General features: G+C 36.2%; 1 protein-coding gene across 8 annotated transcripts in view; it reads right to left on the bottom strand.

Annotated features, from left to right (window-relative positions):
- Positions 1 to 238: 238 nt before the first annotated feature.
- The window catches only part of Grik1 (glutamate ionotropic receptor kainate type subunit 1), a 369,068-nt gene continuing 355,326 nt past the window's right edge, over positions 239 to 13,980 (bottom strand). For 5 of the 8 annotated variants that reach the window (XM_048346337.1, XM_048346342.1, XM_048346339.1 and 2 more), the window contains one exon: positions 239 to 677. In XM_048346337.1, the coding sequence (XP_048202294.1) occupies positions 522 to 677 (156 nt within the window). In that variant the 3' untranslated portion in view covers positions 239 to 521. Of the gene's footprint in view, positions 678 to 1,101; positions 1,189 to 13,980 lie in introns of all 8 variants that reach the window. The other 3 variants (XM_048346335.1, XM_048346336.1, XM_048346344.1) reach the window with 2 other exon arrangements.

The raw sequence follows: 13,980 nt of genomic DNA, 5'->3' as shown, positions 1-13,980 counted from the left end.
ACTAATGTGTGGATACCATTTAAACTATAAAATTGTATGTCAGGACTCAAAGATGAATGGTTTTACTTTACTCTATATAACAATTAGGCACTTTGTAGAGCAAAATGATTATGTGTCTTAACAGATGACAGATCCTTCAGAATAGCAACCTCAACAGCTGACAACACTCATCAATCAAGTACTATAAATGTGAACAAGTAATGGGGAACAAAACAGGACTTGAACATTCTGGAAAAAGAAAACAACATTTACTTTTTATTATTAAGAAAGCACACACAGCAATTTATTGGGGGCCAAAGAGAAAAATGCAAAATAGGTGCGCATACAAATTCATTTCAGAAGAATTGGTGCCACTTCCCTAATTATATCTCTCTTCACGAACTTTAAAAATTTAGCATTTCTTATACCTATATCCATAATGAGTTATGGATATAAATATATGGAAAGACATCTCACACTCATCAGAACGTCTGCCTTCAAAAACTCTTTTCTGGGAAAGTTCCCAAAGGAGCTTTCTTGAATCAGGCCACAGTCTCTTTCCTCTGAGTCCGTCTCTGATGACATGTAAGGATACTTGTGAAAGAAGATTTCCCCTTAGTTCTTGACTTTTTCTTTAATTTTTTCTGATTCTTCAGTGAAATTCCCAGTTCTTCCATGATGGCATTGAAAGAGAGACACTAAAGAGTATGAAACAATACAGCATCAGTGAATAGAACGGCTTCCATCTTCAGTTGACTTGCCTCTTGCCTACATTTTTATAGCCACAAGATTCCTGTCTTAAGGCAACTCTGTCACAAACTGGTAATTTCCCATCACCTCCTCCTCCTCCACCCATTGGCCCACCCACCTTTTCAACATAAGGAAACAAAACAAAGGCAGTAAGTTATCTGAGCAAACTTAACAATTTCATTTACAAAAACCAACCATATGAAACTACCCAGTTATAGAAATCTCAAGGCTCTCAATATAGACAACTTACCTTTGCCGAGACACCAAAATAGAGTTAAGTTAAGGCATTTTCCCCCATTGAGATGATCCAAACATTGATAGATTTATCAAGGCATATGGACACTTCAGTAATGCTATAGAAAATGAACAAACCTTCTCTACACCAACGCTTTGTTTTTTTCTCCCATGAAACCTTACTTTGTTCCTAAAATAAAATCTAAGTCTTGATGACTTTCCTTTCTGATAAAAAAAAAGAAAAAAACACAATTTTAAGTTGTATATTTTCTCCAAAAAAGAAACATAGAGATTCTGGCAGCAGCAATGATGCAGCTGTGGTTGAAATGGAAAATAAGGTGGTAGTGAACTACATAGCAAAAATGATGACACGATACAAAAGAAAATGGAATTATGGTCATAAAATGTTATGCATAGGCATATAACAGATATATAAATATGTCTCCCTTACAATTATACTTTGTCTACATTCACATGCACAGTACGAAGATGGTTCAATGAAATGCAATTTACTGTCATTTTTTTCTAGCCAAGATAAGATCTTTGTGTGATAAATTTCTGTTTACTGGGATTTCTATGCCCTTCTTTTTGATGAGGTTGATTTAAAAACATTCTCTACTGAGAAGAACATTGAGAATGACAATGACTGCATGATTTCGCTTAGAGAAGGCATCTAAGATAGTCAAACTTGTAGAAACAGAGAGTAGAAATGGTGGTGGGCCAGGGCAGGGAGAGGAAAAGAGGAAGGGCAAGGCAGTCTAATGGGTATCAAGTTTCAGTTATGCAAAATGAGTAAGTTCTAACATCTACTTTAGAACATCTCACCTATTATTAACAATTCTGTATTGTACACTTAAAATGATCAAGTAGCAGTTCTGGTGGCTCATTACAATAAGAAATCCTAGCTACTCAGGAGGCTGAGATCTGAAAGCCATAGTTCAAAAACTAGCCTGGCCAGTCAAATCTGTGGCACTCTTATTTCCAATAACCAACAACAATCCAGAAGTGGAAGTATGGCTCCAGTGATAGAGCATCAGCTTTGAACAAAACAGCCAAACAAGAGCCAAGACCTTAAGTTCAAGCCCCAGCACTGCCCTTGCCCCACAAAGTGGCCAGATGGATAGAGCTGAAGTTCTGAATTTTTACTACAACATAAAGAAAACCCTCTGGAAAGCTAGAGCCTTTGGAAAAGATTATATAAGTGCTGGAATTATCGCTTTCCTCAAGCATATAACTAAACATGGCTGGAAGGGAGAGGTCAGCACCCTGCTGTGTTATTTTTCTAGGTTGTAAGTACCTCCCAGGAAGAAATGTGTTCTAAATGACTAACATGATCCTTGGCTAACATGATCAATGAGCAGCATTTGTTTTTAAAAATGTATACTCCATTTTGTCCCCAAAGGGCTTGAGACAGGTTATTCAAGTAGTACTTAAAATTTTTTTCTACTTCATTTGAAAGTCAAATGCATCAACCAATGTAGGTTTTAGATGTATAACTACTGAAGATCTAGTTCTTTGCAGAAAACTAGTTCTTTTTTAGCATGTTTTAACAGGATTTAATATACATGTTCATTTCCAGCACTACTACAAATGAAAAGCCAGGTCAAGCTTGTTATTGTATCCCAAATGGTAACTTGTTGATTCAGTGAATTGAGCAAGGTGTTCTGAATCAGAAAATAACAATTCCTAAGTGTTTTTCATGACTTGTACTTCAAAACAAAAGGGTAGATGAAAGTATATCACAAATGACATATAATGATTTTTAGCATTATACCACGTAAAGTTTGTGTTGTTACTAAGATCAAATGAATATTTTACAGTGTCATCATGATAGATAGTATTGTGATAAAGTTTTCCAAACTTTGCTTAGAAATTTATTTCAAGAGAAGGTAGGTTTGGTATAAAACCTTTCTGATTTTTTAAAGGAGAGGATGAAAGAAGGAGTTTATGTACAAGATTATCTATCAGCTTTACAATTTCCTTCTGAGGAAAGAATGGTTATACCCATTACATAGATGGAGAGAATATTATTGGAGACACCAGTATCTTCCTAAGTAGAAAAACCTATCTTGAACTCCTTCTTTTTGAAATCCCAAACCCAATTGCTGTCACTGGAAATCATCTACATCTTGTTTCTTAATTAAAAAAAAAATCACTATGGATAGCTTCTGTAACTTTTTCCTATAAAAAATACATTAAGTGGTTGTTTTATTTCAACTCTCAGGTATTTGTTTAGATATTTCATTTTAGTTTGCATTTAAATAGTTGAAGAGAGCCTACTAGTATGGATTGTATATGAAACACAGCAAGGAAATTAGTGCTTGAATCCTCTGCCTTCTCTTCCCTGTTTTGGATAGATAGGGAGTCATAGATCTTATCCTCACAATGTGTCCCAATTAATATTTTCTATAAAAAGGAAATCCCCAAATTCAATACTGCCTTAATGCATAGCTATCTTAAAAATTATTTCTAAGTATGTGGGGTTTTTCCTTTAAAGTGTTAGAGTGAACAAAAATAAAGTTTTTATAGACGATTTCATAGATGTTGGTTACAAACAATGATTTCTTTTGTCTCCAACTGTCAAAAAGAAAATGGCAAGATATGGGAGCTGACCTTTCTGCTTCCCAGATTTTGCTGTAGTCACAAAGAAAGATGACCTTTAAGGTCCCTACCAGCCTCTGCTCGAGTAAACTATATGCTGTCAGATCCACAGGAAATGAAACACTGAAGGTCATCTCTCAGCGTAGAGTGGCATCTCACAGAGTGACATGGGCAGGGCTCCTGTTCATTCATTTCCATGACTTTTATAGTGTCAAGATGAAAGGTATGTCAAGTATATTAAAATTGCATTTCTGAATCAGACCCCAAATTACAGTAACTTTCTAGAACTTCTAGCTTGGGGTTTTTATGAACTTTGTATTTATAGAACCATACAAACATTATTTTTATACATGATGGCTAGACTCAGAAAGTGACATAACATAAGATGCAACTAGCTGCTTTTCTCCAGAAACAAACAGCATGGTTGGGGAAGGAATCCTACAGCATCCTATTGTGACTTGCTGCTTGAAAACACCGCTGGTAGCCCTGTCCCTAGACCCTCTTGTTTGTTTCTGGTGGATAGTGTTTCAGAATTTTTTTTTTTTTTTTTTGCCAGTCCTGGCGCTTGGACTCAGGGCCTGAGCACTGTCCCTGGTTTCCTTTTTGCTCAAGGCTAGCACTCTACCACTTGAGCCACAGCACCACTCCTGGCCTTCTATATATGTGGTGCTGAGGAATTGAACCCAGGGCTTCATGTATGTGAGGCGGGCACCCTTGCCTCTAGGCCATATCCCCAGCCCGTGTTTCATAATTTAATGGCTGGCTCTGTGGCTTTTCATTACAGTTCTGAATTGGCACCCAGCACCAGAACACTGGTGTTTAAACCAACTATGCTACTTAGTATCTGGGATACACTGGATAAGGTGTTTATCTTTTCTTAGACTCAGTGTTCCAATCTATACAATTGGACAATGGAGAATCTTTTTTCATTGAGCTGTTGTGAGAATTTATTGATTCAGTGAGTTGATGTATCCAAAACACAAATTTTAATGCATGACAAGTTGTTAGTACTCTTTCTTTAGAATAAAAACTTCACTGCAACAATGAGAATGTTGTAATTCTATGCCACTTGACCTTTTCATTTTTGTTCTGGAAGAAAAAAGACACAGTGGCAAATTTTGATGGTTCTTTGCATCATCATGTGACTTTCTGTACAACAATTCCTTTGGGGTGGCTAGAAGAGCATTGTAGTTTGAATAGATCCTACACATATTTAAAACATGCATTTTTGCTGCCTGTTTATTAGTTATTATTATTATTAATTTCCCCATTCATCATGTTTCAGGGTTTCTCTAAGAACTGGCATTGTGACAATGATGTCATGTTCTGTAAAGAATAGATCCTCAGGCACAAGGAGAGAAGGCTCACTACAGCATCTTGTCACATCTGAGTGTGTGTGTGCCCACTTGTAACAAGTCCCTGTGAGGACAAGCCTGATGGGAAAATCTACTTGTTAATGATTTTATAATAATGAAATATGTTACTGACACTTATACTACTCCTGACATTATTAAAAGATAAAATGTGTGTGTAGGTGGGCATATATATGTTTGTGTATGTATGTATGTGTGTCACTCTTTTGTTAGAAGAAAACATTAGTTTAATTACAGCTGTCACACTTTTGAAAGGGGCATGCTTTGCTTGGTCTTGCAGGATGGCACCCCTCTTCTTTATTTCTGCGTATCAGGTATGCCCTTCATGAGTCCCCATTTCTTTTGTCTTCTATTAATTTCCCTTGTCGTTTCCTTTCCTGTCTTCCTTGTTATAATTGTTCACTTCATGTTGCTTTCTTGGGATTAACCCCAAATATTTGATTTCTTGCTGCTAGTGTGAGCCTGAATTTCAATTATATCATCTCTCCTTATATCTTTGTCCTGTTGCACATTTTGCCCTGGAAGGAGTAGGATGTATTAATAAAATTCTTTTTGTTCTGTATGTATAGTATGCTGCTTCAGAGGGAAAACATGGTGTGGGGTAAGAGGTAATTTTTTTTTTCAAGGGATAGGGACAGCTCTGTATTAGGATCTGATTTGAGTTTGTACAAACTCAAAATCTCAACCTCTAAAATTGGCTTCACACTGGTGTCCAGCCTGGCATCAGATTGGGAATGTCCCATGGACTTGCCATTGTAAATTGAGAACTTCAGCATCCAGCTCTTTACTTCTTGGGACATTTAAGTGAACAATTTTGGCAATCTACTCTGATGTGTGCACCATCAATGTTATTTTTTTCTCCCAACAAATTAGTATATAGGAGCTCTAGCATAGCTTATAACATAATATACTTATTACATTTTGCATAGTTTTCTACTTTAAAATCATTTGGTATCTTATTCCAAGACACCTGAAGTGCTCTGTGACATTGTTGAATATATTTTTATATGGAATAGGAAGAAAAGGAATAGTGGTAGTATTATTTCATAAATTAAAATTTCCATTTTATGTATAGAACCACTAAGTAAGCTTTAGAAGTCTTTTTGTAAAGCACATTTAGGAAAATATAAAATATGAAGAAAATGGATTTCTGAGGAAATAATGGAGTTGTTATTTATTATTATTGCTATTATCATTATCATATTGGCTTTCTTAGCTTGATCAAATCATTCCTGTAGTTCCATGGGATCACGGTCTCAATTTAAAAAAAAATTTCCGTGTGGGGCTTAAATTCAGGGCCTGGGCTCTGTCCCTGAGCATGTTATGTTTAAGGCTAGCACTGTATCACTTGACGATCAGTTCCAATCCTGGTTTTCTTGTGGTTAACTGGAGATAAGAGTCTCATGGACTTTCCTGCCCAGGCTGGCTTTGAACCTTGATCCTCAGACCTCAGCCTCCTAAGTAGCTAAGTAGCTAGGCCTGAGCCACCAATGTCTGGCTCAATGTTTGTTTGTGTTTTAGATAAGAAGGACTAAGCAGTCACATCTTTAATGTCTCATTTTTCTACTCTTTTTAAAAAATTTCTCTTTTTTTGTGTGCCAGTACTGGGGTATGAACTTTGGACCTTGTGCCCTTGCGTAGCTTTTCCACTCAAGACTGGTGCTTTACCACTTGAGCTCCACTACTGATTCTGGCTTTTTTTTTTCTGGTTAATTGTAAAGAAGAATCTGATTTGTCTGGCTAGGCTGGTTTTGAACCTAGATCCTAGCCTCCTATGTAGCTAGGGTTATAACCTTGAGTACTACTAGCACTAGACTATCCTTTTCTACTCTTGAGCTAACCCAGAAGTGTCCTTTTAAGGAGTAGAGATAGAATTCTATTCAAGTTTTTGCTGCTTTGATTAGTCAGCTATTTGTGCAAGGTTACTGAGATCTGAGAACAGAGTATAAACTCTGATCACCACTATTAATTCCACTCAGGCAGGTCAACAGAGATTCTTTTTGTTTTGGTTGTGGGACTTGAACTCAGGGCCTGAGTACTGTCTTTGAGCTCTTTTGATCAAGGCTACCACTTTGAGCCTCAGAAGGGAGATTCTTGTATTATTTACCTGTGTACTCTCTTTGTGAATAGTTGGTTCTTGCATTGAAGAACTGATGATTTGGGCACCGTTTGTCTGAGTTTTACCATTTTTCTGAGCTCACTCAGAATCCATGGACTATCTTTCAGGTATATATCTTTGGAGTAGTTACAAAGTGATCAGAGGGGTTGAATGTTGATTGCTATATTCATTTTCAGGACAGTGGTCACATTGACTTGTGCCTAAGAACTAGAGAATCATGGGATGGAGAAAATTTAGCCACTGAAATACAACTTGGTAGTATGGCTATCACCTTCATCCCTACTGATGACTCTGGAGCTCTTCTTTACCCAGCCTACTTCCCTGGGCCCCTTTAATGCTTTGAACTGGCTCCACATTGCGACCCCTCCTGAAAGCCCTTCAGGGACCATAGCATGTAGAGTCCGCTCATTCATTTCCCTAGATCCTTTAACAGGATGTCCTTCATGTTTCCTCATTTATCTTTGTTCCACTCCAGGTACCTGATATCATCATATCTTCAATTAAATTTTTGTTGTCTGCAGGAATGCATTCTGTAGCACTTCTTGTTTGGATCTCAACCCTAAGAAATGCACCTTTGGTGTTCACAGAATTACCTATTGCCATAGGATATACAGAGATTTTTCTGATTTATCTTCATTTAAAGTTTTTAAAGACTTTTGAGAGTGGCTGCCTAGGATCATGTAACCTATACATCGAGTGGTCTGGGGTGGCTAAATTCAATCTTCTTTAACGTTAGGAATGCTTTCTCAGCCTTTGATAAGTGAGGTCAACACTGAAGTGATGAAGCATTGTGACACCAATTCTTGAGCATTCCCCACTTTTAAATCTTATGAATCCCAATCTTTTTTTTGCCCCCTACTTTTAAAGAGCTTTTATATGCATTGCACTCAGGGTAGGAATGCTATCGAGAGAAGGGGAAAAAAAGAGTCAAATTTGGAGCTTTGAGCTCTTAGGTAGACTTTTGTGAATCTATAAAAGGTATAGTGGTCTTTGAACCTATTAATTACAATAGCTTGCTGTTTGAAAGAAAGGAAAAGCATATGCTTTGAATTGTAAAAGCTGGACATTTAATATCCAGCATAGAGTGACCCAGCATATAAACCTAAAGATGGAATATGAAGATGATTCATTTTGTACCTGATCTCAAGGAGAAAAGTACAAAGAAGTGAAGGAGAATGTGTGACCTAGATTCTGTGAATCCCTGAGAAGGGAATCTCACCTGCACTTGGTACCTGTGGGTGTCAGATTCCCACAGAATAGACCAAACAGCTGGGGGTGGGGGTCCGAGAATGCAGGCAGTTGGGTCACCCTTTCTGTCTCAGGGTCTCAGAACAAGCATTGACTTGAGTGGGGACACTGCATCCAAGCTTGTTATCAAGACAATTCAAATCTGTTCCTCAAGTCCTTCTATGACCTCTGAAGGGCACTGCAGGGCAGCTAAGAGTTTTCCTTAGAAAGGAGACAAGAACAATGGAGGGCATAGAGAGACAGATGCAATCAGAGAACAAAGAGATGTTTTCCACAGGGAAGTTTAGCTTCAGTTGGACTTTGTATATCCAGAGGTAAACGATGTGGGTGTGTACATCAGTCTAGACTAGCTGCATTGCCTTTCTTCTTTTTTGAGTCACTGTCAGAGGCTAAGTAATAGGAGTTGTTCCTTGGCCTTCTAGCTTTTCAAATCTGAGAAGATACTATGGCAATGTCATTCTCTTCCTTCATAGAGAGTGCTTAGTCTTTTGTAGCCTATGAGGCTGAGCTAGGGCCACAAAAATGCATTTCCATGAGATTCTGTGCATGCTCCTTTTCCTGTGAAGGCAGCTGGGGTTGTACAAAGTCAGTATGTGATAACAATTTAAACTTTTCTTTTTAGTAATAGAACTCAGCTTAATGGTAGGTACCCATTTATTAATGGACCTTATCAATGGAAGAAAACCCACTTTTGGTTTGGAATATGTTGGTTTCATTCACGTTCAGCTAATGTGGATCCTTCCCTACAACTCTTTTCAGTCCCTTTTATTCCAAAGGTCATCTTAGGTTGAAAGAGGCATGCGGAGGGAGGTACAGGAGCAGCTGTTGTATGGCCACCCTGAGTTCTTATGGCTTTAATTGGTGTCACATTTACTGAGTTCTGGATAAGGACTGGGCTCTGCTATTTCACTTGAGATGCCCATTGTCCCGCCAGTACCTATGTCAGATCTGTGCATTCAGTGTCTATTCTATCCAACCTCAACGTTTCCAGGCTACTGATTCTCTTCATCTTTCCATAATATTTGTGGGTGGAAAGGAGCACAGATTTTTGTCTTTCCTAAACATTATCTGGGATTGGTAGAGTCCATGAAGCTCTTGGTGGGCACACTACCTAGATATTGTTCCTTTAGTCATTCAAGAGGCAAGAGGATGCGAGATTTCTCTTACAACATTCGGGTTAAACCTGGTGAAGCCAACAGTGCATTTTCTGTCCTCCATTCTATGGTTTTCCTTCCAGAATTCTTTTTCTTTTCCAGTTAGAAAAAGACCTGGGGTCTGGGGCAGCAACACAAAGTAGACCCTACATCATCAGTTTGTAGCAGCCATCTCTGAGTTTGGGATCTTGCTAATTATCTTTCTGAATTAGAACAACTGATTCAGTCAATAAAACAGCTGGATCTTGTGATAGAAAGATATAGTTTTCCAGAATTTTGCCAATGCTACACATTTGAACAATACCTTGAGCTCCATGTGTGACTCATTTCTAGTTCATATAGACTCAGTTCATATAGAAACCCTGGTGTTTGATCTTGGCAAGAAAGTGAGAAATAAGTCAAAGGAAAATGAATGTATGCTGACCTTTTGCTTTTTGCATCTCTTTAACAGGAACACCTAAGTTCTTCTTTTGGAATAGCATCTGACTATACTTCCCAGCTCCATATAGTTTTCATTTTCTAAGTTGGATGTATGTAACCAGTTCTTTAACTTCAAAAAGCTTCCTATGCCTATGTGTTTTTGTGGATGTATAGACTCATAGAAATTGAAAATGATAATACTTCTGAAAAAGTGAACATTTGTTATAATTTGGTTATTGAGTGAGAATTATCTCTTCTCTTGACATTGTGTTGTCTGGTTGAGCTTTTTTTTTGTCTGTGTCTAGAGAAAGTCTTTCTACCTTGAAATATTGGCAGGAAAAAATAATTTTCTTTATTGCAATAAAAATGTAATGTGTTCATGAGAGACACAGAGCCTAGCCTAAGATATACATTAACAATTACAAAAACAAAACCCTTTCATGGCTTATGTAATTTTTATTTCCTTCCCATTTTCGATTAGATTTTAAAATGTGTTGGAAAAGATCCTCAAATATAACCTCTTCATTCTGCATGTGAGGAAACTGAGGTTATGATGGGGAAATGATTTTCTCAAATCCAGATAGCTATTTAAGAGGAAAATAAGAAAATTTTTTTTCTCAAGTCTCTGTCTATAGGGTTACATGCACTTTTGAATCAGGTTTATAAGACAATACCAACTTGTGCATTGGAAAAGTTCTAAACCAACATTGTGTTTCCTAGCTTCTCTGTCAATTAGTAATTAAGGTTCTAGGCAAAGGAAATCTTTTTCAGACATATGTAACTTGCTAACTTAGTTGATCAGATCACAGGAGAAATGGAGTTGAAGTCACTTAGTTGAGTGTGAAAAGGTTTGTGTGAAAAGGTTCTATATTTGGGTAGATTTTCTATGGCTACAAGTTTCTTAGTTCCTATGGTTAATAAAGACTAAGGGATCACAAAAGTCTTATGTTTACAAGTTCAAAATTCTGAATATTTGAATGTTTTTTTCTGAACATGTCACTTAGTTGAAAAACTCAACAGAAAGCAAATTTTAGTTAATATAATTTTTTTAAATTGCTAAGGGGAAAGAACACTTTTATTCCATCATTCAATGGTAACTCATTATGCTTGTGTCGTTCTGTGTATTTCTATTGTAACAAGAATATACATTGTTGGTAGCTTGAGCTGTTAGCTGTAGCTGTATTTAGGCTGAATTTGTGCATTTGTGGTTTTGACTTCCTAGTCCAAAGATGCCCTAGCATTTGTAATTAGGAATTCTTTGAAAAGTTAAGGAGAAATCTCATTCTCTGTGATATCAGTCTCTGTGGAGAGAAATTTGAAAGCAAAAATGATTTTTACTATGTGTGCATCTGGACATAAAATTTCTTAACTGTGAGAAGCATAATGAGATGGTTCCTAAAGGCAAGTTAAAACTGCAGCATCAAGCAGGAATTTTTCACCATCTATAAGAGTTAATTAATAATGCCATTTGGCATGGTCAGATGTGCAGAAAATAGTACAGGAGGAATGCTGTGCTTTTCTTTTCCTTTTAAAGTTTGTGCAGTTACAAGAAACAGACTTGTAGTGTAAAGGCCATGAGCTTAGAAATTACTTGGGATTCATTGTAGAAGAGCTTTGTCACAGAAGGCTCACAGAAGAATAATAAAGTGCTATTCAAATGCAGCAAGGTACCTGCAAATAATTTTCCTTGGATAGGGTTATTATCCTATGATCCAGAAGTTTCTCATAGTTCTTAGTCAGTTCCAATTTTGCTGGGAAAAAAGCTTAAAAAACGATTGAATTTGTAATTTTAATCTTGAGCTTTGTTCCCCTTCTTCCCTGCATTGGGATATGAGCACTTGTGAGGAAACAAATTGGATAATTTAATGGGACTTGTTGTTATAGATGCACGTTTTATCTATTAATACTTTCTTACTCTCTTCCTAATCTTAATTGCTTTTTCACCAGAGTATAATTAATAAACTTCTATCATTTTTTTATAAAAGTAGATGATGAATAGCTAATTTGAGTAAAAATTTTCTGGGTTTAGGCTAGTTTTAACAAATACTCATACATATCAATAACAGCTTTTAAGTAAAGCAACTGTGTATAGGACTCTCAGGGAAAAAAATAAGAGAAGTTGTGAACTATTTCCTAATGTTGATAATTCATGACTCATGTATCTGATCTAATTTACAACAGAATTGCTGATTTCAAGATTTTTTTTTAAATGAAAACAAACCTATACAACTAATTTTAAGCATTGGCTTTCAGGGTTTAATACAAACATGGATTCCTAGACAGTACATACCTGATAGGCTATTCCTACACTATCTAGAGAAATGTTGAGGGATAGACCTTGAGAACTACAAGCAACTTCCCCAGGCAATTCTGACTTATACTAGTCTAAGGACTATGATGCAAAGAGAGCTTGAAAATTTTTGTTCTAAGTTTCACTGGAAATACTGTGAACCCTTGTAGAGTCACTGTAGAATGATAAGTTATTTACATGTTAGCAAGAACTAGCTGCTTGAGGGTTAAGACGAAAGACAGAGAGACAGAGAGACAGAAAGGTATAAAGAGAAAAGGAGAAACTGGAAAGGTTAAAGAACTTACAAGGACAATGAACTGTCTGCTTGATGGTTTCGAATAGGACTCATTATATGTCTTATGACTAAGCCTAAAGATCATTTGAATATCATGAAATTTCTATCTTGGGATACGTAATTTTTCCCTTGATTTCTATGTCTGCAGAATCCCCTCAATATTGCTGTATATATGAGGTCTATATACATACATAATAGTCTATGTATATATAATCTGTGTATATTAATTGTATATATAATGTGTATTATGCATAATATACATATATAATCTCTGCGTGTACATATATAAAACAGAATTAGTGGTATTACCTTTAGAGTAAAAATGTAATAATAATAATATGTAGTGATTATTTAGTTCCAATTATATATACAATGTTGATGCTTGCTTCAGTATTTTGTGACCATTAATAGAACTGCTGCTGAGATGAGCACTTTCTATCCTATGATATGATGTCTTTTAATTCTTCTGGTAAATATAGAAATTGAATAGTTGTATCTTTGCCTTACAATTAAGGAAACTTAGGTCAAGAGAAGTGACAACTTTATTCCAAATAATGAATGATTTATTTGTTGAGTGGTATGGTGAGCCACACACAGTGTAAGATGTTTTGCATGTTATCAGTGGGTGAGATACACCTTTTCTTTACCGTGATCTCTAGATGATCATCTGTGTGACACAGGTCCATTCAGATGCTCTAAAGAAAAAGTGCCTGTGATCTAATAGCTTGGGAATTGTTGAATGGTTTTCTACCTTGTTGGAAATCCCCAATCCATGACGACATATTGAACATGAGGAAATAAATGTAGTAAGGGTGTCTCTAGCGTGATGCTTTCCGAATTTTTAACTGTGACACTCTTATTTGGAAATACCTGCCAATGGCAACTATTTTTGAAAAATATTCCTTGAAGGTAACTTTATCTTCTAGAAATGATATTCTAATGTTACATACTAAGAAACTAAGTCTCTGAGATATTCAGTAACTTACCAATAGTCATTTCGCTTGTGGCTGTACTTTTTCAGAAGTTTGACTAATTTATAAAATTGTCTTCTGATTCTAATGTTTATGATTCTGAGTCTTGGATCCAGGTATCTGTTTCTCTGAATTAAAATTAAATTAAAATTGCTGGAAGCTGAATTAAAATTGCTGAAAAGACCAGATGAAATGCTGTATGTGGTGACATTTTTGAAAACCATGAGAGTACAGAATTAGGTAGTGTATGGTCTAAAGGTAGTACATAGGCTTTAAGTTTTCATTTCTTTATCTAAATTTCTAAATTAAAAATTGAACGAATGATTTCTGTGTAAGAAGGCAAGTTTTGTTAGCAATTGTCTACCTCTATTTTCTATATTTTATTAATCATCTGTGAACTTTTTGGTACTATAGTTGGTATATCTCATAGTTCTTAGAAAATAAGCTGAAGTAATTTGTGGTTTCTATATACTAAAGCAATAAAATATGGTACTAAGAATTATATTTTATTCCAACGTCTGATTCTATTTGTGGCTGAAAATATGA

Source organism: Perognathus longimembris, chromosome 5 (assembly GCF_023159225.1).
Source record: "Perognathus longimembris pacificus isolate PPM17 chromosome 5, ASM2315922v1, whole genome shotgun sequence".
In the NCBI taxonomy this organism is placed as follows: domain Eukaryota; kingdom Metazoa; phylum Chordata; class Mammalia; order Rodentia; family Heteromyidae; genus Perognathus; species Perognathus longimembris.
The sequence above is the reverse complement of the archived record's forward strand: the minus strand, read 5'-3'. Positions and strand labels throughout refer to the sequence as shown.